This window comes from Corvus moneduloides, chromosome 4 (assembly GCF_009650955.1).
Source record: "Corvus moneduloides isolate bCorMon1 chromosome 4, bCorMon1.pri, whole genome shotgun sequence".
In the NCBI taxonomy this organism is placed as follows: domain Eukaryota; kingdom Metazoa; phylum Chordata; class Aves; order Passeriformes; family Corvidae; genus Corvus; species Corvus moneduloides.
The window spans coordinates 4,827,853-4,853,488 of NC_045479.1; the positions used below are offsets into that span (position 1 = coordinate 4,827,853).

Consider the following 25,636-nt stretch of genomic DNA (forward strand, 5'->3'; position numbering starts at 1 on the left):
TTTCAAGGAGAGAAGAGGCAGTTTAGTTAAACCCTTGCACTAGGTGTTGCCTTTGTTTAGGAAGTAGAATGTAGAACGGAATTCACAGCTTCAATACCATCCACTAGAGCAGCTTCATGTGTTATCTTTGTGGGTTAAACTTTCTTTTGTTTAATGTTCCATTAGACCTGGGAATAAACACTTGAGTTTGTTTCAGGGTAAGGAGGAAATCTGAGGACCTTATGAGTTTCATGAATATAGGGGAAAAAGTGACTTGCTGCTTTTGGCACCCTTGACTTTACCTTTTAGGGTGATGTGTGCTGGGACTTGAGTGTCTGTCCTCTCTTGTATTGCTTGGTTACATAAAAATTAATCTGCTTGGAAGTTAAATATGCAGGTCTGTCTGTTGCAAGAGATACTATGTTAGGCTGAGAGCATCCCTTGTGACTCCATCCTTGGAGATACTCAAAACTTGACTGGGCACAGTCCTGAATAACCTGTTTTAGCTGACTCTGCTTTAAGCAGTGGCATCAACCTAGGCAATCTCCAGAGGTCTTTTCCAACTTTAATTATTCTGTGGTACTGTGACTCACCATTTCTTAGTTTGACGTACTCCTCAAGCAAGAGTTTTAAACAATATGGATTGGTGTACTTCCCTAATCAACAGCCAAATCAAGTTTCCTAACCAAGAAGACAAAAGGAATTATGGATGCCTTTTCCCCAGAAATGATCTGTCTCCTTCTGCAGCCAAATACTGATCTGATGACAGCTAATGGTGTGGCGGGTCTCCAGCTTAATCCTGTCACGGTCACCTTAGTACTGACTCCAGTTGTTGAGTGTAGCCCAGTTGGGGCAGACTAGTTTTTGTTTGCATGGACATGGGCTGTTTTTCCATGAATGGGTTGTAACTTGTGTTCAGTGAAGGAAGCCAGGAGAAGAGTGTGCTGGAAGTTTCTCTCTGCTCCATTCTGTCTGTAGAAAAGACTGCTGAGAGAGCAAGCCATCGAGCCTGGTCATTGCAGTCACAGAGAGTGAAAGCTGCTCTTGTTCACTTTGGGTGGTTGTTTGTGTGTCTGTGGACATCACACCCAACACTTGTCAGGCTGACCCGAGGTTGGATTGAAATAGATGTGGGCACGGATTGTGTGTGATGTTCAGTTGTTACGTGAAAGTCAAACTCACCTTTAGTTATGGGTTGAGTTTGTTTGCAGGTGTTTTGCATCCACACCTGCCTTGCTGCAGGTGGCTGTTGCAGTGTCGTCAGCTTCTCCCACACATTCCTTATGTGGCTTTAAATTCTTCCAGGGAAAGCAGCCTTTAATAGCAAGGTACCTATTTTGTTGGCCATTTTCATTAGGTGTTACCTTGCTCTAAATTTACTTACGTAAGCTCATGTTAATGTGGCATGTGGTATAACTAATAAATAGCTCTGTGCTAGAAGTGAACTGCCTTGTCCTCTGGAGTGCAGAGAATGTGGGAGTCTAATGCTTAGATCTGGGCACACGGAGTCAGTAAGTGCTGGGTGAATCCATGGAGAAGCGTGTGGGTACCACAGATGTTCTCTCCAGTGTGTCTTGTGAGTTACTGAGATACCAGAACGTTGAGTAACCTCAGGGTTACTCCCTGCAGTGTGTAGTGACATGAGCTCTAGACCCTCCATGCAATACCCTGGCAGGCTGTTCTCTCCAAAGCCAGCGTGATGGGCGTAGGGGCGCGTGGAAGCGCTGGAACAGGTAGCAGTCCAAGCTACAGAAGGGAGCACCTCTTGTATCCAGTGAACAAAGCTGTATTATGCTTGTCAAGGACAGTGTTTCACATTTAATTACAGCTGGATACTGTAAACTTGCTGCTTTGTTCTGTTCCTCTAAGATACTACTGCATCTCAATCTGTGGGTGTTTATAAATGTGCCAGCAACCTTGGACTGAAGTCACAGACATGTCTAAATACTGATCTTTCTGTTAAACTTGAGACCCTGCTGATCTGCTTAATGGCTGTATTACTGTCAGATCTAAGGAGTTAGCCAGGGGACTAATGAAAGTGAAGTCACTGCTCCATAGCATATGTGGAAAAGATAAAAACCAAGCTCGTTCAAGATCAGATTAGAGCAGTGCTGAACCAACCACACTGTTGGGGTATTTCAGCTATTTCTAAAAGCAATTCAAATACACAAAATAATTTTTCTTCTTTTGGGGTAATGGACTCCTGGGCAACATAAAATATGTGCTTGGAGCACTTAGAACGGTACTTATCTCTTAAATTCTCTTATGTGATCTGGTGAAGTGATTATACCCACATAGCTTGTAGTCATCTTACATTCCTTTATTAGCTGTGGGGACACAGATATGGCATAAATTGCCTGAAGTATTTCTTTGCATAGCATAGCTATGCCTTTGAGGGAAAATAACATTCAAATTTCATTTTCCAAAGTAAACAACGTGCAGGAGCATACCAGCAGCTTTTAGTAAGCTGTTCTACCAAAAGCACAGTTTTCTTGAAATTGTGTGAGCAGCCTTTCCAAACAACACTGTTATCAACGCTGTTTCTGGCAGCCCTATGCACACAGGCACAATTCTGGAAGTCTCTTGCCACCTTCAGCTTTCAAGGCTGTAATTCCTTAGAACAGAGGAAGAAGCAAAGTTTCATCTGTCCTGTCAAGGAAACAGAGTTTCAAATGGCAGGGTGACCTCCCTCACACTTCTTCCCACCCCGCAGAGCACTTGTCAGAGGACAGAGGGTTACAGAAATGGCTACAGTATCACTAAAACTGAGTAATTGCCCTGGGCTTTTCTTGCTGGAGAGTGCTCTAGAACGCCACTTGTCTGATTTCAAACACTGAGCTGCAGGACAAAAGCCAGCATGTTTTTCTGTCACTCCTAGAGGTGTTCTACCCTAGTCATTATATTGATATAAATAGGTCAGGAAGTAGAGGAGACTGCAAGGGCTGATCACAAGTGCTGACCACAGCCTGTGGGAATCTTCCACGTGAAGCTCCACCAGTTTCCTGGCCCATGGCATTGCTATTGTATCTCTTTTCTGAAAAGACTGCTGCATCCAAATACCATAGTTGTTTCTTTCACAAAAAGTACCAATTTGTGTTTAGGAGGGGAAGAACCTAGTTTTGGGGGGAAGGGTTCCTGTTCCTGCTCTTTAAGGATCAAGGGTGTATTGCTCTGCCTTTGTGACCAGCTCTATCTTTACATTGGTGTTCCATAGAAAGAACTAGAATTTGTAGGACACAAATTAAATTCAATAGTGTGAGACAGTCTGATGTCTTTTCACTTGGAAATGACAAAGAAAGGAGAAAGAGTGATCCCTGTGATCAATGAGCACATTAAAATGTGTGCTAGTTGTGGACTGTAGAGGTGGAAGAGGCTAAAGCAAGCCCAGAATGGGCAGGAGAGGGATGTGCTATACACCCTATTGTGCCATCTAGTCAAATACACTGTACAGCTATGATTCTTCTTGAGATCACACAACCTTTCCACATTTCAAATTCCTGAACTCCCACCCCATACCCAGCAATATGCAGTTTTTTCCTTGGGAAGCCTAGGAAAAGAAAGCCTATCTTAGTCCAAGAGAGCTTGATTTGACCTTAGCATAATGAAGATCAAGGGGCGATGTGGCATTGTCTATAAATATATGTGGGAAGGGAGGGAAAGCTAATGCATAGGTCAGCATCATCACAGGAACAGAGAGGTATAAACTTGGCCTGGAAATTAAAAGAAAGCTATTGATCATAAAAACAACTGGCTCAGGAAGAAATGCCTGAGTTGATAACAGGGATGGGGCATAAAGCATTAATAATCTCAGTTTCCACCGTGTGATAAGGGTAGGAAATTGCCCATTTTTATCAGCATTAGATCCTTTTGTCTGCCTTTTGCTCTTTAAATGAGCATTTCCCTGTTATTCCCTGTAGTTACAGAGCATAATGCAGAAGTTACTGCAAAAGGTGTGTGTCTAGCCAGTGGTGTCAGCCAGGGAGGAGAAGTGAACTTTCATTGTGATGATGCCCTTAACAGCACACTTCAACTTTTGTTCAGCCAGGCAATTGGACCAGATGATCACTGCAGGGCTCTTCCAGCTGAAACAGTCTGTTCTATCCTAGAAAAGAAACAGGAGTGTTACAGAAATGAAAGGTTAAAAACAAGCATTGCTTATTACTTGTGGTCACTCCCAAGAATTTCAGGAACCAAATACTGAAGAGTTTTCTGGTTTGCCCTAGGGAATAAGAATGTTTTCCCTACAGTTAGCCAGATCTTTTGGGTCCATGGTAAAAACAGAATTTGTGATAATTTCTGGGGTGTATGTATGGGAAATGACAGGGGAGTGGAGAGTAGACGTGGCTTTTACTGGTAGCTCCCAATGTAATAAGAAACAAATTCTTCACATTTCTCAGTCCTCAAATTGGAGAAAACTAAGCTTTCTTAATCGCAGCATTTGTTTCTGTTAGCATAAACTAATGGTAAATATATAGATATTAAATTGTTCATTGCCAGTGAACAACTAGAGGGAGGGTAGTTTTCAGATGTTGAGGACCCCAGGTTGTTCTGTGCAGTTAACGCTCTCCAGGAGCACTGTGTGGATTTCCAGGAAAGCAGCTACTGCCATGCTGTGGTTCTGCCACCACTCTTGGTCATTCCCAGTTTACAGAGCTGTTACCAGCCCATTCTGGCTGACTGAGCCTGAAAGCAGACGTTGAATGAAGTTGAAGAAAGTGCTTCTTAATTGCAGTATTTTTCTTTTCCAGACATGCCAGCAGCAGCCTGTTGGTATTGTCACTGAGAAAAGTCACAAGTGACCTGCAGTCTCTTGTGCTCCTCCTTGCTGCATTAAAAGCACTTTGGAAAAGGGTCATTCTGGCTAGTGCTCAAATATAGGATGTTATGGAATAAGAGTTTATGGAAATTACACAGTTTGAGTCCAGGGTCCAGAACTGAATCATCTGCCAGTGGAAATGCTGGACTGCCTTATGGGACAGATCCTGGCCTGTGTGCAGCACAGTAGCAAAGCAGTGCCTGGGTCCTGTCAAACCATGCTGGGCAGAAGTTGTTTCACAATGCAGTCTGTGAGCATGGAGAGCTTTGCCTGTTAGGGAGGTGCACACAGATGTCTTCTACAAAAAGTGGTCGTAGGTCCCTTGGTGGGGGCTCTCAGACCCGCATTAAGCAAAGGCAATGCTCATGCCCCCTCACAGGGCTACTTCCTCTGCCAGATATCCTCAGCTGAACCTTCCAACTACCTGCCTCAGACCCCCTGATATCCTTGCAGAGGAATGGCCTTTATCCAAAGGAGGATGGAATTAAAAAGACTAGACAGAACAGTCCTTGCGCATGAAAGGCAAAGAGAGAAGCTTTTATGTGTCCTTGCTACTAGGAACAAATTCTGCTGATGGCATCCTTACACTTAGGTTGAATTTAATCTCTGACTAATTCGTACCAAGTCTTTTCATGTCCCCACCAGTGCAGCTGTATTTGAGGAGACTGGTAATGTCTGCCTCTGGAACTGATGACTGCCATCTTATTCCAGGAGCTGCCTGCCAAGGCCTCAGGGAGAGGAGAGTAAAACACAGAACCACCTCCACCTCTTTCCTCTCACTGGTTTCCTAACAGATTTTCGTTCACTCCAGGCACAGAGCTTGGCATGGTCTTTGCTGAGACCATGCGGGTTCCACGGCTGCAGGGGAATCGCTATCTGGGCAATTGAAACTGCTCAGTGTTCACTGAGAGTCAAATGTCCAGCCAAGGGGGGAGGGTGCTGCGTGGTTACTATTTATAACCTGTGTAACAAGATGTGCAATTGGTACTATCTGATACCCAGAGCTGAAAGTTTGATGTTGCGAGTTTTGGTTTTCCCATTCTCTACCTACTGTTTGTATTACTTTTTGAGATTCTGGTACATTTTCTCATGCTACAGAATATAACCTCTTTATTCTGTTTGTCAAGGTTGAGCCCAGATGTTGAACTGGTTATTTGCTTACAATACATTCCTGTCTGCTGGTAAAATCTTTCCTTGTACCTATGAGGAAAATGAATGATGGGGAGGTATCAGACACACCAGATTGTGTGATAGAGACAAACTTTCATTAAGTTGCTGGATTTGATCAGTTGTCATTTGATGGTCTCACAGTTTGTTAGTTGCTAAGGGTTGGATTTTGCTTTGCTTTTTAAAAAATTATTATCCGTACTGAGAATTGTGGAGCACGCCAGAGTGCAAAAGGTTGGTATTCTTATCTTGGAAAGAGGAAAGATTTACATGAGTAAATTTATCGAGGGTTAATACTAAACGAAGTTTAAGATACTGTCAAGAACTCCAAAATGTAAGCACAGTAAAAGTATTTTGAGGAAAGGATGGGATAAAGACTTTTTTCCCCTCTGAAAATAAAGTCAGGAATGCAGCCTGGGAGAGGTTAGAGAGGAGTTTTGTGGGATGTGTGGAATAGACCTCAACCAAACGATCTAATTTATGAAATAAAAGTTACAGGATTATTGTGTGGGTGTGTTTTCTTCCTGTGACAAATTGGGATTTAGCATTGTGTCCATTGAACATGTTCAGTATCTCTCCTGTTACCTAGAAGCCCCATACCTTTTGAGTCTAACAAGTAGATTTTACTGTAAGAATGAGGTGTAACTCCATAGTGAATGGATCAAAAAAGATAAGCCAAGCCATGATGGAAAGTAGTCTTCTGGTTCCTTTCAAAGCCTGCTTGGTGCCCTGCTCAGACTCTGCTCAGTCAGTAGTGCTCTTGCTGAGGTGTGTAATTCTCCGCCTCTGCAAAACAAAATGAAATTGCTTAATTGTATATTATGGTCTAATCTAGTGGCTGATGTGGGAGGACAGTACATGGCTGTGGAGCCTGTGGAGCATTAAGAAACAGCCTGATCTAACCTAGATTGAGTTTGTTGTCATGGCCATTTCTGATTTTAGATGTACAGACAGACTGCAGAGCACATATTTTCATGCATAACTTGGAAGGAGAAAGGAAGGCTGGTGTAGTGGTTTGAGTTACAGGAGCAGGGTATACCCATGAGTGGTTATAAACACACGGTGGGGTTTTCTTTGGCAGCAGTTGAAGCTTGAGGGTGTCAGCCTGCTCTGGGGGGAAGCTTAGGCCTTATTGGGCATGCAATGGGCTGGGGACAGGGCATATTGGAGCAGCAGATAGCTGGGATGTAGAGTGACAGATTACCAGTGACCTCATCTGCAGGTGAGTCTTTGAGACGCTGTTCCTGGTTGGACTTTCCTTGTTAAGGGAAAGGAGGTGGCAGTTCTGGAGGTCTGGGTTTAAGGTCCAATTTCTTAGGTGTTTTTTTCGATTCTGCATGTACATTTTACATGGTAATTATACAGGCCACAGTTGCGCCCATGGGTTATAGCATGATCCCAACCCTTCCTGAACTTGTCCTAGAATAAAGTTTGGGATTTGTTTTGTTTTTAGAGTTCAGCAGCCTCTAAATGAAGTGGTTTGTGGGCTGGAGAAATCTTTATAGCTTTTTTATTCAAATATCTATTTACTTAGATTTCTTGGCTCCCAGAAGAGTCTTGCAAGATGTGTATAGGGAAGAAGATTCCAAAATCTTAAACTTCCTCTGCTTTCTGTAATCAGTCTTCTTCCACAGAAAATGGTTATACATCCACTAACTAATCTGTAATCTGTTTGAGCTGCTCTGTGCAGGGGATTTGTGATGCCATACCTAGCTGACTGTGTAAGAATGGTGAAATTCGGAATCTTCTAATCCTGTTTTCTAACTCCCTTGTCCTCCACCACTTCCTTTCGGGAAGTGCCTGCCTCTTTTCCACACCCATAACAGCTGAGAGTTGGAAGCAGCACAAATAAAACTTGCTTTCCGTGTTCATTTTTTACTGTCTGTAGCTGGAATATTTGTTTGTGAGAGTCTGGATTTGCCAAACCACAGAGGGGTGAGCCTTGGAGTTAAAAGTCTAGGCATCTATCTGCTGTGATTAAAATAAATGCTGGCACAAATGACCAGTCTTTGAGCTTGCTTCTGAGGTGCCTAAGTGTTTCTCTTAATGACTGATACAAATCAAGGTGGCTTTGGTAAATTCAGCCTCGTTTGGATCCCGTGACTCTAAGTAGTGATAAGTAATCTTTGCCCTATGTAAGGGGGAATCACAGAATCAATGAGGTTGAAAAAGACCTCTGGGATCACCAAGTGCAACCTATGACCAAACCACCACCATGTCAACCAGACCACAGCACTCAGTGTCACCTCCAGTCTTTCCTTAAACACCTCCAGGGACGGTGACTCCACCAGCTCCCTGAGCAGTCTGTTCCAGTGCCTGACCACTCTTTCATTGAAGAAATTCTTCCTGATGTCCAGTCTGAACCTCCCCTAGCACAGCTTGACTGTCGTCTTGTCCTGTCACTTGTTCCCTGGGAGAAGAGGCTGACCCCACCCTGGGCCACATCTTCCTTTCATGTGGTTATAGAAAGTGATAAGGGCACTCCTGAGCTTCCTCTTCTCCAGGCTAAACAGCCCCAGCTCCCTCAACTGTTCCTCATAGGACTAGTGCTTCAGAGCCTTCACCAGCTTTGTTCCCTTCCCTGGACAATCAGGTAATGAAAGGGAGAGCTGAAGCACATTAAGTGGAAACAAGTGCACATAACAGAAAGCAAGCACATACTGCAGAAGGTGCTAGAGATTTTCATTTTTCAGATCTCTGAACCATTTTACAGGCTCAATAAAGAATGGTAGTTTATTTCCTCTTGTCACTTGCAGATCCTTTGGTTCTATCTGTCTCTTTGTTCCTGTTGATTATGTTTTCTCCTTTGCAATTGCTTTTGTGATCGTTACAGTCTGTGTTTTGGTACTAGGTTCTGGCAGATAGAAGCTTTTGCTTATATAAATTTTTGCAAATGTGTTCATGTGAATTTCATTGGTGAATTTCTTTTATGAGATATTTTTTTTTTTTTTTTTTCAAAATACGAATACAGGCTCTATTTGTTTTCTCCCTGTGCCATGGAATGATTTGGGGTGATCAGTGCACTGGCAGAATCTGGAGACCTCAGTGGACTTGGCTTACTGAGCTGCAGAGGTCATTAAAGTGTGTTTGTAGCCTCCAGTCTTCGTTCTGCTCAGAGTTTCTAATTGGGGCAGAACAGTGTTCTTGTTCTCCAATGTTCAGTAAAGCTTTTTTCAAAAAAGCTGGTGTTTCTGGTGTTTCTTGTGGTATCCACAGCATGCTAGCTTGGAAAAATGAATGGGTGCGTGTCCTGTATCGTGTCACAAGCTGATATACCTTGCTGTGCTAAGGCAGCCAATTTGTTTTATCCCCGTTTGAAGTCATAGAAATAAAGTTTTGTGAAAGTGTAATTCTGGTAATTGTAGGAGCCTTTTTTTGGTTGTTTTTTAAAGAGGCACTTTTCTCAGGTTACTATAGTGTTTGCAGAACTCTGGGGAAGTGCAGCTTGTAAAACTGGGTGGGAACTAACTTTAGGATGGATTTCTATGTTGAAATGTAACATTAGGAACAGCTTCAAAGCACTTCACATGAGGGAATGACATTCAACTTTGTTGCTCTGTTATGTGGTGGTGTGAGAATAAGACCTATCCAGATGTCCTACTATTATTCCCTTATCATCCTGTGAGGGGACAGCTACCTCTTCCTCGGTATAATTTCCTTTTTTTTTCTTCCAAAGAAAAGTGTTCATCTGTTTCTTGGTCTCTTTCTTTGTTAGTGTTCATTCAGTGTAGGGACTGCTATGATCAAAGAGTTGTGTATGAGAGCAGCAGCAAAATGTGTTTTTTGAGTTCTCATAGATAAAAGGTTGCACTTTGTAAGTCAAATGCTTTCAGTAGTTGTGTTGTGGCATTGAAGAAATGGTTAGTAATAAGCAACGTACACATTTTTCTTCTGTACCTTGATGTGAATTTGGGAACCAAAACATTTTCTGTAACTGCTTCTGTATTTGTATGTTTCCATGTTCTTGGATATAATTAGCATTTCTTCTCAAGTCGGTACTGGGTAGAGTTTTTCTTGACATGAGAGTTCTATGAAGTGTTTGTGTATGTGCTAAGAACAGGTTCTTGTATTTGCAGCCAAGTTCATATTTGGTTTCTCTTTCTCCCACTTTTGGCCTCACTTGGGAGGGAGGGTAGACAGGAAAGAGGTGGAGACCCAAAAGACTCTCTCCCATGTGGTGGGCAGAAGAGCACCAAGTCAAGTTTAATAGGTTTATTAAAACACAGTTTTTTGACAGCTTATTTGCTTGAGTCTTGAATGTTATGAACGGGAACCGATCTAAACACCATCTTAAAACATGCTGTGGACAGTGCTGATGTAAAAGGGAAGCTGCAAACAATGGCAACCACGCCTTTGTCCTCCTGCTTTCCCCTTCTTGGTCTGCATAATATGGAGCTAAAATAGTTGCCAGTTTTGGCTTTAGCTTTTCTTGTCAAAATTGTCCTCTTTTTGCCATCTGTTCCACAGTCTTACCGCTGCCCTAAAGCTGTACTTTTGGTACCTGTGATCACTTAGAAAGTCATGAACATATTGTAGAAAATCCATTTCTTCAGTTTTAGCTAAAAGTAAAAGAAATTAAATCTTGGAAATGAAAACAGAGTTTTTTCATTTGTTGGAATAAAGATTTTTTGGCTTCCTAAAGAAAGGAGGCTTACAGGATTGAGCCGTTTGTTCATCTGCTTTTCAGTTCATCCTTAATAACTTTTGAACAATTTCATCCAGATTCAGTGAGGAAGAAGAGTCTCAAAGGTAATTGGTTTCCTACAAGAAAACTGGAGGCTGGGTGGAGGAGAGAGACAAAAATAGGTGTCCCCACTGTCTGCAGCATAAGCTTAACTATAATCTGTGCTTAGACTTTTGCTAGCCAAGTTGCAAGTGTGTCCTGGCTGCCTGGCTACTGCAGTAATCTCGGAGTTTCCAGAGCATGTTTCTGAGTCTTGCTTAGGCAGAAGCTACAGAAGGGGCAGTGAAAGGGAGGCAAGGGCATGGGGGATGTTGCTGGAGAGCAGTTTTATGGTCATGGACCAGTCTGCTTTCAGATTCCATGTGGTATTGCCGCTTCTTCTTGATGTCTGACTTCTCAGAGATTTGTCTGTCAAGGGTGCATCCAGGGTGTTTGCCTGGCTGTGAAATAACTCAAATGCAAGAAAGCATTTACATTGTGCTCAAAGAAACTCAGCGTTCTGAGGTGCAGCTGGGCAGTTACTTTGGCACATGTTTTATTCACTCCTGGTTTAGGCTAGAGGGAACAAGCTGTGAATGTAGATGGAATTAACTCAATAATTTCTGATGGAAAAAAAGAGATTGCTGAAAAATACTTTCCCACAGTATTTTATTCTTTTCCCGGGCTCAAGGCATTGCTTGAATGAACACTTTCAACAAAATTAGGATGGAAATGTAGAGGAGGGTGGTGACTCATATAGTGGGGGTTTATTTGCCTGAAATATATAAGCCCTGCATTTGCAACACTTGCTGCAGAACTTCAATTTGTACAACCAAATTCATTACGTGTAGAATTTGCAAAATCTCTTATTGTCTCTTGCCTTTGGCAGAAGTAGGGCACTGGGCCTTCTTTTCTCGTGTATGCATTTGATAAAATATTCATGTTCCTGCATCTGTGGTGACTCTTCGAAGGAACCACCACCTGGAATTATTCACTGCCTGCATCTCTGTGTTTTTCATTGGTTTCTTTTGTCCTTGGGCGAGTACTGGAGGTCCTGAGGGTACTTGGAGCCATGAGTCAGTGACAACCTCCTGCTATTATTGTAAATAGCAACGTGAACACTGTTCTTGCATGCGTTTTTCCACGGGCTTTGTCTTCCTCGCCCAATGCCACAGCCAAGGAATTCGCAGAGCTTCTGAGTCAGCAATCAGCTGCCTCGAGACAAAACATGCAGGATACTGCAGACTTGCAGAACAGCCAGCAAGGCACACAAGTACCCTGGAAACCTGGCAAATAACTCTTGCCTGCCCTTGCTTTCCTCCTGTAATTTCCATGTTCTCTGACGTGTTGCTTATGGGTTCCAAGGGCTTGGGGTGTTTACATCAGGAATGCAGAGTTCTAGGGAGTGACCTAATGTGGTGACTGAAGCCTGGGTGTTTCACCTGGGGGCATAACTGATTTCCCAGGCTGTGTGAAGCAGGATGTCAGTAGAGCTGCCGTGCTAAGGTGGCCCCCGGAATGTGCTGGCTCAAGTGACCTGCTTTCTGCAGGTTTGGCTCCTGGCTTGGCAAACCCTGGACACGGAGCAGTAAGTTCCTAGAGTGACAGGAGGTTGGGTTTTAACTTTGGAGTCTTTGAGCAGTGCAAAACCAATGCCGCTTCACTTCCTTGGTGAAAAACTGCGGGAGAAGCAAGAGTAAGAAATGATCCCTATGGTGTCCTTACATCTGGGTTTATCAGTAGTGGAATGTGGACTAACAGACCTAAGTTGTGACTCCACTTAATTGAGGTCATGTAACTTCTATTGCTTTTTCTGAAGAAGTCTCAGTCATCCAAAGCACTGGTGTAAAGTGAGTGTTTGGATGGTAGAGTGGGGGTGCAAGAGGTGGGGGAACATAGGAGAAGAGTATTCAGCTTGGAATGTTGTGCTGTTAATGAGGCATATGGCTTTAGACTGTGGGTATTTTGTTGTGTTTGTATGACACAGGCACACTGAAATGACTCCTTCAGAGTTAGAGGTGTTTTGTTGGAGTTCATTGTAATATTTTTCTTGAGAACAAAAGAGGAGACACAGGCTTTCAGTACGTGATAGGGCCAGGAGAGAGGTGGAGAGGGACTTTTTACAAGGACATGCATTATAGGACAAGGGGGGGATGGGATGGTTTCAAACTGTTAGAGGGCGGGTTTAGACTGGATATTGGAAAGTTGTTCTTTACTGTGAGGGTGCTGAGACACTGGCACAGGTTGCCCAGAGAAGCTGTGGATGCTCCATCCCTGGAAGTGCTCAAGAACCAGTTTAGATGGAGTTTGAGCAACCTGGTCTAGTGGGAGATGTCCCTGCCAATGGCAGGGGCATTGGAACTATGTGATCTTTAAGGTCCCTTCCAAACCAAACCATTTTAGAGTTCTCTGACTTAGGCCTCTGTAGGGGTGCAGTGGTTTCCCTGAGATGCAAGCATGGAGCACATTTCCAGCTTCACAGCCGTGAAATTAAGATGGAAAATAAGGAAAGCAGTTCCATCCTGCTTAGTGAGCAGTACTGATATGGGCATGGGCGTCGCTGTCAGCCAGTTAGAAAAGCAGCTTCATGGGTACTGAGTCCTCTAAGGCAGTTGTCCTAATAAAGTTAGAATTGCCTTCTGCACTATAACCCATTGTTGTACTTTGACTTCTGTAGGAACTTTTATTTTTAAAAACTACCAGTTTGTGGCTGTATGTAAAGGTTTCCAGGCCTCTTCTGCTGTTTCTAAACATAAATGATAAATACCATGTTAGGCTGAAAAGCAGGAGTGCCCAAATAAACTGCTGCAGAGCTGCCATATGGGAGGGGAAGAGACATGAGCTGTACTGTTTGGCTTGGCTTCCTGTCTGCTGGAAGCAGGAAAAGAGCTGGTGGGAATCTAAAAAGTTTTATCCAAGTCCACATATTTCCCTTTTTACCTTAATACCGTTTGCAAAAAAACAAAGGGCAAAAAGCACCTCAGAAGTGCTTTCACTTCAATAGTTCATGCATGTTCCCATGCTGCCTTCGTATCTGAAGGCAAACAGAGCTATTCTTTCCCAGAGAGCAGGGTAATCTAGTGTATGTACTTAGTATTATGCATAAAAGAAAGAAGAAGGCTTATTATATATAAAAGAGAGAGAGAGGAAGAGAAGATATCTATTCTTTAAACAAAATCTGTAATTGTGATCGAAACAATTAATTCTGTAGGTCTCCAGCCTGCTTCTGAGGGACCCCAGAAAGGAGTAGCAGAGCTCATGATAGCAGATCTGCCCCAGCAGATTAAAGTAGACCCCAGCTGCCCCCCAAAATTTTGTATGGGCCTGCACATCAAAAGAAGTTGAGAACCACAGAATAGAGGAATTAGTATGGGAATCTTAGAAGGATCATGCACCAGCCATATTTCACTCTTAGGCTGCTCACTTACTGACAGAAAGATGTGTGTAGGCTTTAGGTAAGGGAAATGTTTGTACTGCTTGATGCAACACAGACAGGCTTCCTTTTTTCAGTCTTGACATATTTTCCTAAGAAATTGATTGCTATTAGCAGGTTTAACTCATTTTTAAGATCACAGTGATGATCGCTGTGCAAAAACCAGTCTTGGCAAGGGCTCTATATTGGCTTGTGCTATGCCATCCTTTCTCATCTTTATTTATCATGACCAAAGACACATGTCTTTTTAGAATGAAGGAACCAAAGCTTATTTTACTGATGGAGTACCAACTCCTGAAGTACTTTGTGGTTAGCAGTGTTTTTAAGACCAGCCCGTAACCATTGCTGTGGTGTTACACAGTAACTGCGACATAGCAGGTCAGCCTGTTTTGTTTTACAACTTCTGTCCTCTCCCTGACATTGTGGGACATCTGCCTGTTTATTTGTAACTTCTCTGCTCTTCATGCAGAAAGAGTTTTGATAAAACTTCCAAGGCACTGGCTCAGGTTAAAGTATTTTGTGATTTAACAGAGGTGTGAGATGTGCGGCTGTCTGCAGTGAGGCTCAGTGAATTCTGCTTCAGTCAGCTTGGGCAGAAATCCTTGGGATATCAATCAGCTGAGGACTGACTGGGAATCTGGGCTCTCAGTTCAGCAAGACAAAATTTTGGAACGAAAAAGAAAAGAGCAAGTTCAGTTACACTTTCTTCTTTTTATTTTCTAGGTTAATAATGCTTGTAAGCCAGAGGTGAAAGTGGCTCAGCGGAGCAACATCGGGAAATCTGGCAGACTGGAAGAGCACAGCTGCCCCCCTGGGCAGCTGCCAAGTGTGAAGCATGGAGGAAAGTAAGAACGAGAAAGTGAACCAGGCTCACGTTCTCTTCGACAGATTTGTCCAGGCTTCCACCTGCAAGGGGACTCTCAAGGCTTTCCAAGAGCTCTGTGACTACCTAGAACTAAAGCCTAAGGACTATCGTTCCTTCTATCACAAACTCAAGTCCAAGCTCAATTACTGGAAAGCCAAAGCCTTGTGGGCCAAATTGGATAAAAGAGGCAGCCATAAGGACTACAAGAAGGGGAAAGCATGCGCCAACACGAAGGTAAGAGGCTCATTCGCCGTGGTCCTATTACCCAATCTCTCTGGCATACACAGTAAAAAGGTATGGATGTAGAAAGATGTTGCCTGGTGTCACTATAAGCCCAGGCAAGTTTCAGGAATGTTCTCACAATTTTAGCATTTGGTGAGCAATCAGAAGTTCCTTTTGTCACCGCCGGATTTGACTGCTCACCTGAATGTTTGTATTTTATTCAGGAGAAGCAGCCAGCAAGTTTTTACGTTGTGAGTTTCTGTGGCATCAGTCCTATAGATGGCTTGGAAAATCTTAATTGGTAAACCTTTAATCTTGGTCGACTTTCTTTTGCATTTTGACGGTAACAGGAATGTGTGCTGTTGGAGTCTAGGATACAAAATATGCATGTTTGGAAATTTCCAGTTTTAATTTAAAAATTCTCATGACTCTCTCAGGAAAACGGAGCTTTTCTGCCAATTTGGCAAAACAGACTGTTTCCCATTATTTAGAAAGTGATCATTTATATTCTAGGTTCAAAGAAAAAAAATATGCTGTGGAAACTCACACCAGTTCTTTTTAAAAGGTTGGTATGTGTGGTATTTACTGCAGGAATTCCTGCTTTTACACACACACACAGAGCATTTTACTTTTTTTTTTTACCTGAATTATTGTGAGCTGGCATTTAGGTGCTGCACCCCCTTGGACAGTGCAGTTTGAAAGCAGTTCTTTATATCTGTTATTGATACGTGAATAGAATAGGTTGGTTTTGTAAATAATTAAGCACTCTTTTTTTTTTTTTTCCTCAAAAAAGGCAAATACTGCAGAAGAGGATAAAATTAGAACAAGATTCTGTCTTCCTTCGTTGAGGACAATAGATGCTGCTCTTTCTCTTGAATAGTCACCTCTTGAGAGAAGGAAATACTTTAATTGGAGGAATTAATGATTAATTCCTTAGTATCGAATTGAGGGACAAATACATCTTGTTTAGAGAATGTAGTTTCAGATCTGTGGACTTTTATTTTCTCCCAATTAGATATTAGAAAGTTATGTTAGTTTCTTAATTGTTTATCTTGTTTCACTTTCCAGTGGCCATTTTCATATGGATGGAGGCGTTTATAATGAATTACTATAGTAACACTTGGTAAACTCTGACAATCAAACAATTGGGCACTGTTGGTAGTCACAGTGGGCAGTAGCTTCGACACCCCAAAAATCCGACCACTGTTAAGGTTTACATTTTTCAGGCAACATAAGAAAGGAAGGATTTACAGGAAGATAAAGGTAGTAAATGATGTTTGTGTATACTTAGGAATAAGCCTTCCAAGTGCTATGAGCATCATGGAGAAAAATTCTAAATTTTCTGCAAAAATTTATTGCCCTGTGCATTCATTAGATCCAGGATTTGCTTTTATTTTGAATGGAATATAACGGGTTGAAGTGAGTTAGGGTGTTTAAGTCTGTGGAATGAAGATAGGTGGTTTATGCTTTCCTGAGAAAGAGATGGGAGGGAGCAAGATGCAGAGGTCTTTTAACTTACTTGAATAATAGACTATAAGAGTGATTTTTGCATCTAGGCTCTGATTGTGTTTGTTAACACTGTGGAAAATGTTGCTTCAATAATAGAGATGAAACATTAAAGAGGAGATTTGATAGGAGGGTAAGTGAATAGTGCTTGATTGTGAGAGCATATGAAAAACCAGATGTGAGCAGAGGGTGATATCCATCTATGAAAGGCATTCAGAAAATCGAGTGTGGCATTTATCTTGAAGGGAAGTGGTGAGCTGAGTTTAGAAGGACATTAAATGCGTTGATGCAACACAGACAGGCTTCCTTTTTTCCGTCTTGACATATTTTCCTAAGAAATTGATTGCTGTTAGCGGGTTTAACTCATTTTTAAGATGAAGAGCTCCATTTGGCTTTGTTGGGCTTGAATTAACATCTAGGCAGCCACAAGGAAATGTCAGAAAGGTAGAGATTTTAGCTTGGCCAAAAAAGCAGCCAAGTCTTGAGTTGGAGAAGTTTTGTGAATTGACAGCTCTGACAAAGCTGATTGAACCAGTGTCTCTGAATGAGGTGATGCAAAGACAGTTTATTGAGGAAGATCATGCAAGAGATCATGGGTGAAGCCCCCGGGAAGTTGGCAGTGAGAGAAATCAGAGTCCTTCAGATGGTGCTCTGAAAGTGGCTGGAGACCCAGAGGAGTATGGAGGCTTAAAAGTCATTAGAAAAGGGTGTGCTTTGAATAAATACATGTAACCAAGTGTCTTTAAAACATCTCTTCAAGTACACTTATAAAGTGGATAAAAGGAGTAAAGCATCCTGGGAATGATGTTTGACTGAAGAGGTTGCTAGGGATTTCATGTCATCCAAAAGCTTAACCTATTTCATACACCAAAGCCAAGCTAAAGAGAGTTAAAATGGAATTGGAGAACTGGAATCAAGAGAGTGGTTATAGAAGTAGCATGTGGTGAGGTGGTGATGAGATAACCAGAGAGGCTCATGAGCTCATATGTGACTGTCCCTCATTGAATTGATGAGAGAGAAACCTCAGAATTTGCTGGTGTTGGTGTGAAGGACACAGTGATGGGAGAGAGCAATGACTGCAGTGGACATTTTTTAAACTAAATTTCACTATGTATTCCTCTTATCTTTTCATATATATTTCTATTAATTTTTTGTTTCCTATCCTAATGGTATCTGCCATTAAATGTTTAAATGTAGTTCCTAGGAGATAATCATAACTGTTCAAAGCAGAGGCCTTTTGAGAACTGAATCATGTCCGAGTTGATGTTTCCTAACTCACTTAGCTTTATATTTCTAATGCTTAATGTAATTTGCAAACTGTTGATTAAAAGGTACAGAAATTTAAGTGAGCACGTGAAGATGATAGAATTTAAAATAAAGATTAGGGTTTTATCCATGGCATAGTAGAAGCTGATCATGTCTTTAGGAAGCCTGGCTTCTGTACACTTGAAAATAAACTTCATACTTTGTAGGATAGCTCTTAACTGCCCATTTAAACATTGTTCAGGGGTGAGGTGCTGTGCCTGGAGTTGGGCAGTTTGTGCACATGGCCAGCATCCAGGCTAACCGGAATTCAGATAATCAGAGTTCATGAAAGCAAGTTTTGGACGTGATGGGTTGTTCAAATGTAAATAGTTACAAATGGTGCTCTCTCTTCATTGGTTATACAGAGAATACAGCATTTCAGTTTGCATTTAATGTTCCATTACCATGGTGTTGTTACTGGAAACTTAATATAATCTGTCTGAAAGATCTTGAGCAAGAAGTGTTTTTGAGGGGTGAGACTGCTTCAGTGCAGGGAGTTGCAGCAATTGCTTGGAGTCATTGAGGGGAAAGGGAACAAGGAATAACAGTAGCTGCCTTTATTTGGCTGGACTTGGCATCTCATGGAGTTACTGCTGTCTGAGAGTATCAGAAGGTGGTTTTTTATGAGACATCTGAAACTGGAAGAAGCATTAGAGGTGGAAAAAAATCTTTACTATTTTTAGTTGTGCTTAGAATTTGTTTTATAACAACATAATTTAATGTTTTTGTGACGCTATTAAAAAAAAGGCAACTTTGACCATAAATTACTTACCTGAGTATTTTACATTCAGAACATCTAGAATATGAAACATAACCTAAATGCTTTTTAACCACATCCTATTATGAGGGCAGGGAGGAAGGATAGAGAAGAAAAAATCCTTTTAGGTTCCTGTGGCAAAATTGCAGGCAACTAGTTTATAATTCCATGAAACCTGAGTCTGAATAGTCTGATTGTAGTGCAGTTCCTTTGCTGTTGTGTACTCCATCATAAATATTTTATATGTGGAAATTTATCAAAGAATGAAAGTCACCCAATTCAGTGTGTTCTTGTTGCTTATTGAAATCCAGGCTCTTTGAAGATTGTAGTTTTCAACCAAGCAAAATTATTACCTGGATAAATATGATATGCTGAGCTAATTTTCCAGGAAGTTTAAAAAAAAGACAAGGTGGTGTTTGGGAGTTACACTTACCTACAAAGACAGCAATATTGGATTGGAAGAATTGAGGATCCTAGTTGAGGATCCCGTATATCAAATTACAACATGGACACCTGTTCAATACACAGTTTTATTTAGGTATTTATTAGCTCAGAGGTTGGGCTTGCCTTTTGTTCCAAATACTTTCAGATTCCTGAAGGTACTAAAGAAGCAGTGGTGTTATTATTCCCTTCCCTTTTGTCTAGACTTGGATCTCTGCCCTCAGATTTATGTGACTTCTTATCTTACTCAGTAGTCTTACATGGAATTTGCATGTCAGTAGCTATGTCATCACTGCTGGTTTTCCATCATTCAGGCTTTACATTTGCAGTTTCACGGTGCTTGCAGAATTTTTTGCCCCAGTGAATAAGTGGTGGCAATGTGGCAGCCTGTAAAATTTGTCCAATGGGGATGACCACTGAACACAAAGTTTTGCTTTGGGATTGGCTGTTTATCAGAGCACTGGCTCATGGTTAGATTCTGGCATTTTAAAGAATTTCTCAAAGAGCTTTCTTATGCAGCCACAAGGATAAATAAGGATCTGGAAAAGAATCACATGGCAGCAGCAGCCGCCTCTGTAGCAAGGTCTTTATTCTGTGTGTCTGGTTTACTCAGTGGAAATCAAAGTACAATAATGATATGACAAAATGGACTGTGTACTGTATTTATGTGACTGCACGTACCAACACTTTCTTTGTGGACCTCGGTTTCTGTGGGTAAGAAGTGTCTATGACTATCTTGGCTTTTTAATCTGAAATTATTTTGCTGTATCATTCTGTTCTCAGAAGGTACTTCAACACTAGACACGCACGTATGTTGCGTTCTCAAGTTGTTTATTAGCATCTGATGGTGTTTGTGAGTAGAGTGGAAAAAGATAAGAGAAGGTGAAAGACCTTTGATATGACAAAGGTTGGGTTGGAGAAAGGATTTGTCTGGTCACACAAAGTTTGTATTTACATGATGTTGACTTCCCTGAAGTCTCCTTTGCTGCAGTAGTAGAAGCACCAAAGCACCAACAAAAGCATAAGTTAGAGTGCTCTGACTTGGCTACTCTGTTATTTTGAAGTGATGGTGTTTATAAAAACATTAGTATCTTGTGTTTATCTGCTGTAGCTGTTGCAATGCTACTGAAGATATTCTTAAGAAAGGCCAGCGCAAGATTTGGAAGATGAGGAAAACTTGTCATTGCTCCTTTTTTATTTTTTTTTATTTTTTTTTTAGGTTTGGTTTTGTTTTTTTTTTTAAGAAATAAAATGGAATATGGGAGGGAGAAGCCTTCAGAAGTATTGCTGTTCTCCAGGTACTTATAGAGCTTGGAGAGTATGACTAGGTAGCTCTTCTTAGAGCAAGGGTTGCAAGAACACCGTTTTACTTGCCTGCTTCCTCAGTCTTTTCACTGCTGTGCAATATACTTCATTTTCAGGTCTCGGTTACTATTTTAACCGTATCAATGGCAGAACTTGGCAGGTAGAAATAGAAAGACTGACCTGAAATTTCAGCTTATGTTTCAGACAAAGAGCACTTACTCCTAAGAGCCATGGGATGCTTGGAAGCTGCTGCAGAAATCCCTATTTCCTCCAAGGACTGTGCAGTTACCGTGTGCTGGTTGTTTTGCAGTGTCTGATAATTGGGGCTGGACCCTGTGGCCTTCGTACAGCCATCGACCTGTCGTTCCTGGGAGCCAAGGTGGTGGTCATAGAGAAGAGGGATGCCTTTTCCCGCAATAACGTGCTGCATTTGTGGCCGTTCACCATCCATGACTTGAGGGGCCTCGGCGCCAAAAAGTTCTATGGCAAATTCTGTGCAGGATCCATAGACCATATCAGTAAGTACAGCCACTGCTGGACACAGCAGCACCTCCTGGGTTCTTCCTGGGGAGGAGGAGGTGAGGCTGTGGGGTAATGAAAATTCAGCCTACACCAGTCCCTGCTCTCAAGTAGTTACGGTACAATCCAGCATTACCTTTGCATCATTCATTCTGGGCTAGTCGTGGCATTAAGACATGCAGTGTTCATCTGTCATCTTTTAGACATTCCCAAGGCATAGCTTCTTCCTACTCTGAAAAGTACACTTAATGCTCAAACTGCTTGGTGGTTTGTTTTTTCTTTTTTTGGATGGATAATTTTTTTAATTTTTGCTTATACATTCCTGCAGCTGTCACATTATTCTGTTTCTCTTGAGCAACTTGTAAAGAAAAATTAGTGAATGCTTTGCTTTTGGAACATTCTTGTGAGTGTCAGTCTGGAGAAAGGAGGAACGGTTTTGGCTTTAATTTTCAGAAGAGTGACGAAGATATGTTTTGATTAAATATATGTTTACGTGTTAAAATTGAGAATAATCTTGTTGATTTCTAAATTCTGTTAAATCAGTCTTCTTTGAAAGCTCAATGCTGTGGTGGAGCAGGAGTTATTTTTCTTTACTTTTTTCTTCCCCAAAATTGACTGTACATGGCACAGCCAGGTGTTGCCCACCAGTCTGTGTTCTCTTTATTTGAAATTTGGCAACAAATGGTAAAACTGGAAGATCTTCGTAACTTCAGTCTTGCAGATTGCTTTTTCCTTCTAATTTCTTTTCATTTTTATTCTTCCAGTGTTTGTACATTTTGTCACTTGTTTTGTGTATCAGCACAGCTAAAATTTAGTGTTTAGGTGAAGGTTTTTTTCATTTCAGCATCTGAAATATGACAGCAACGTATTTTCCTTTGTATTAATTGAGTTTGCACACTGTGATTTTCATTCTCATTGTCAAAGTTACCTGAAGAGGAAAGAGGTGGTGAGGAGTTTCCTATGCCCTCACTAATCCAAAGGTGCTGGGATGGAAGTGCAGGTCAGTATTACAGCCAGGCTGACCCAGTGGCTCTTTGCCATCTGTGACAAGTGCAGCCCTGCTCGTGCTGTCTTCCCTCCTCTACTGCAGTTCATGTCCTGGTTGTTTCCTTTGTTGCTGATTAGGGGACTGAAACATCAAAAAATTACTCTTTCTTCTTTGAAAAGGGTTGGCTTTTCAGCTGTGTAGAATTTTCTTGTCATGCTGTGATATTACACACCAGGGGTACTGGGATGAAGTGCTGGGAACACCGTGGGGAAAAAGAAAGTATCAGCTGGTCTTCAAGTCAGTGTTATCAGTAATGTCACACAGACACACATGGGCACTTGTGCTCTTTTCTTTTTCTTCTATTTCTTTATCATCTGCCTTTTTTGCAGGTATCCGTCAGCTCCAGCTCATCCTTTTGAAGGTTGCCTTGATCTTGGGAATAGAGATCCATGTCAATGTGGAGTTTCGGGGGCTCGTTTACCCTCCTGAGGACCAGGAGAATGAAAGCAAGTAGCACTGAAATGGGTGTAGAGAAGGGGGAAATTGTTGTAGGATACACAGGCTCTTACTCCTTTACTCTGCTTATGATGTTAAGTCCTTTCCTCTTGCTCCTTTAATAGGAGTAGTTATTAATCCATTTTTGCTTGGGTTTTTAGTAGGATTTGTTTTTTCTAGTGACAAATCCAAATTAGTTACTGTATGAAACAAAGTCACCAGAACAGCTACACAGAAATAGACCAAGACACGGTAAATTGTAATTGCTTCTAAAATACCTAAGCCTATTACCTAACATTTTGAAACAACTTTTTTCTTTGCATTCACTGAAGGTATTTATATTGGTGAATGATCCTTGTTATGCTTTTAGTATCACTGTGAAACCTGTTCTCTGATCACCACAGGAGATGTGGCTTACTTGTTTTTTGGCCTTTTATTAATTGTATAGGTAGTAGAGAAGTTTATAGCGGCCCTTAAAGGAAATAGGGGAATTTTAGCAGAGCTGTGTCTGCCTCTGATTCACGTGGAATGGCTGTACAGTTCAGGAGCAGCCCTGTCGTCAGTGTAGCTGTCCTGCAGGGTTTCTTGACTGCTCATGTGATGAAGGGTTTATTTGATAGTAAGAAGTGGTTTAATCTGTTTTTTTCTATTATTATATGTATGTGTTGTCACTGACTTGGAGTTTATCTACAGGAATAGGTTGGCGTGCGTTGGTCCACCCCAAAACCCATCCAGTGTCTGAGTATGAGTTTGAAGTAATCATTGGAGGGGATGGCAGGAGAAACACCTTAGAAGGTAATGGTGTGTCCATAATTCACCTTCAGAAAGAACTTACCCTTAAATTTGTTAGAACGAAATGGCCTTTAACATGCCAATCAACATCTGGAAAGACACTTGACAAGTGAAAGGGAGATTAAAAGTCCATGTGAAAATCCATTTGTAGCAAAGATGTGGGTGGTCTTTGTATTCTTCCACTAAACTAGCAAAGACATAAGGGGTTTTGATCTGGATAATTTTTCCTAAATTTGTAGTGTTGCCACTCCTGCCTTTGTGTGTAGGAACTAAGGTGTTGAGTATTATTCTGTGTAGCAAAGAAACCCACATTAATATTTTTTTATGGAACTTGCAGCTTTGGGACCAGAGATGAGAGAGGGGGTGGCGGGGAACTTTTTCCCTAAACAACATTATTCTTCTGATGAAGCAATTGTTCTTTCCTCTGTGGACGAGTTTGTAACCCATCACATCCCTTCTCTCTGTTTTGTGAGTGCACCTGTCTGTGGCATACTGAGCCTTCTCTGAAGGTGTGTCTGGTTTTCAGTGTTGCTACTTTCCCCTTCCTGTAGGGTTTCGCCGAAAAGAATTCCGCGGTAAACTTGCAATTGCTATCACAGCAAACTTCATCAATCGCAACACCACAGCTGAAGCCAAAGTAGAGGAGATCAGCGGTGTGGCCTTCATCTTCAACCAGAAGTTCTTCCAGGATCTCCGAGATGCCACAGGTTTGCCAGCACTTGACAGATTTCCAGTGGAAACCATTTGTCTTTATTACTAGAACTCTGCAGCTCAGATTTGTATGTTTAGTCAGGAACGAACATCTTGTGCAAGGCAGTCAGTCATTGCTGTCTCTGAAATCTGACTTCCCTGCTTTTGCAGCTGTTCTGCTGTACAGAGCAGATGTGTGTTATTTTGGTTCAGAAGCAGAGAACTTACGGTTTTCAGGAAATCAAAGCCCTAAATGGGAAGAGGTCATGAATCCATAGTTCAGCTTTTTGCACTCCACATCTGAATGCAAACCTTAGTCATGATAACTGGATTTTTAAATAGAGGTAGCTTAATGCAGGTGAAATGTGCTGTCTGTGGTTTTGTTCACAATTCAGATTTTAAAGTCACCCAGAGCATGGGAGAAAGTTGCTTGGCATTCTCTGACATTTTCTAATCATGCAGTTTCGGTTTACTTTCTTCTGATAGAGCTTCTGTTGCACATAACTCCTAACTGGTTCCTTCACTACCATGTCTTTTGTTCTCTCACAAGGCATTGACTTGGAGAACATTGTCTACTACAAAGATGATACACACTACTTTGTCATGACTGCCAAAAAGCAAAGCTTGCTGGATAAAGGAGTGATACGGCATGTGGGTATTAACTTCTCCTGTATTCTCTGTAAGCTAAAATTGTGGTGACAATTTACTTTTGGTCGGGTGAAAGTAGGAAAACATGCTCTTCCTCCATCACATAATGTGTTTATACAGTTGTTGTTTTAGAACATGAATGTAATTCTGTTCTAAAAGGCAGTTAATGTCCTTCTGATGTATTTTAAACCATCAGAAGAGTGTTACAAAACCTGTCCTTTTCAAATTTGTATCCCTTTGTAGATTTGGGAGTTTTGTTCATGCTGAGATAAAATATGCTGAAAGAACATTTGGTAGCTTAGTTGAGCTTCCCTCATTTTATGGGAATGAAAAATGCTCTAGAGTTTCTTCGCCCTTTCACAGTCAGAAATGCAAGCAGGACTGATTGCTGTTTGCAATAAAAGGTTTATAGATTTTTCTCCTGGAAGCGTTAACACAGGAATGAAAGAAATTAGAAGACAAACTTGTGTGAGTGGATTTGTCAGAATTTTAATGCCAGCCACTGTCTATTCCAATCTTAAAAGAAACTTGTGGATTTGACCATGGCAAATGGTCAAATTCAAACCAAACTTCGCCGGTTTTGGCAGGACCACGCTGACACAGAGGTCTTGCTCTCACGGGAGAACGTGGACCAGGAGGCTTTGCTAAACTACGCCAGGGAAGCAGCAGATTTCTCCACCAACCAGCAGCTGCCATCGCTGGACTTTGCCATCAACCACTACGGGCAGCCCGACGTGGCCATGTTTGACTTCACGTGCATGTACGCGTCCGAGAACGCAGCCCTGGTGCGCGAGCAGAACGGCCACCAGCTCCTCGTGGCGCTGGTCGGGGACAGCCTCCTGGAGGTGTGTGTTCAACTTCTTGGGTGTAAGCCCTGAATGGAAGCATGAGCACAAACCTTTGCACCCGTCTCTGAAATGTGTGCTGCCTGACAGAGAGGCGCTGTGAGGAAAGCTGCTGTTTATTATAGAATAAAGTGGGAGGTTTGAAGGAAGGGTGGGAGTGTTGGGAAAACAGAATATTTAGCATGGTAATGATCTCGCTT

At 41.8% G+C, this 25,636-nt stretch overlaps 1 protein-coding gene across 7 annotated transcripts in view; it reads left to right on the forward strand.

The window, feature by feature from the left end:
• Positions 1-25,636, forward strand: part of MICAL3 (microtubule associated monooxygenase, calponin and LIM domain containing 3) — a 163,057-nt gene that overhangs the window by 39,505 nt on the left and 97,916 nt on the right. For all 7 annotated transcript variants that reach the window (XM_032107223.1, XM_032107224.1, XM_032107225.1 and 4 more), the window contains exons 2-8: positions 14,782-15,157; positions 20,770-20,977; positions 22,356-22,472; positions 23,155-23,256; positions 23,805-23,960; positions 24,494-24,594; positions 25,179-25,436. In XM_032107223.1, the coding sequence (XP_031963114.1) occupies positions 14,894-15,157; positions 20,770-20,977; positions 22,356-22,472; positions 23,155-23,256; positions 23,805-23,960; positions 24,494-24,594; positions 25,179-25,436 (1,206 nt within the window). In that variant the 5' untranslated portion in view covers positions 14,782-14,893. The remainder of the gene's footprint in view (positions 1-14,781; positions 15,158-20,769; positions 20,978-22,355; positions 22,473-23,154; positions 23,257-23,804; positions 23,961-24,493; positions 24,595-25,178; positions 25,437-25,636) is intronic.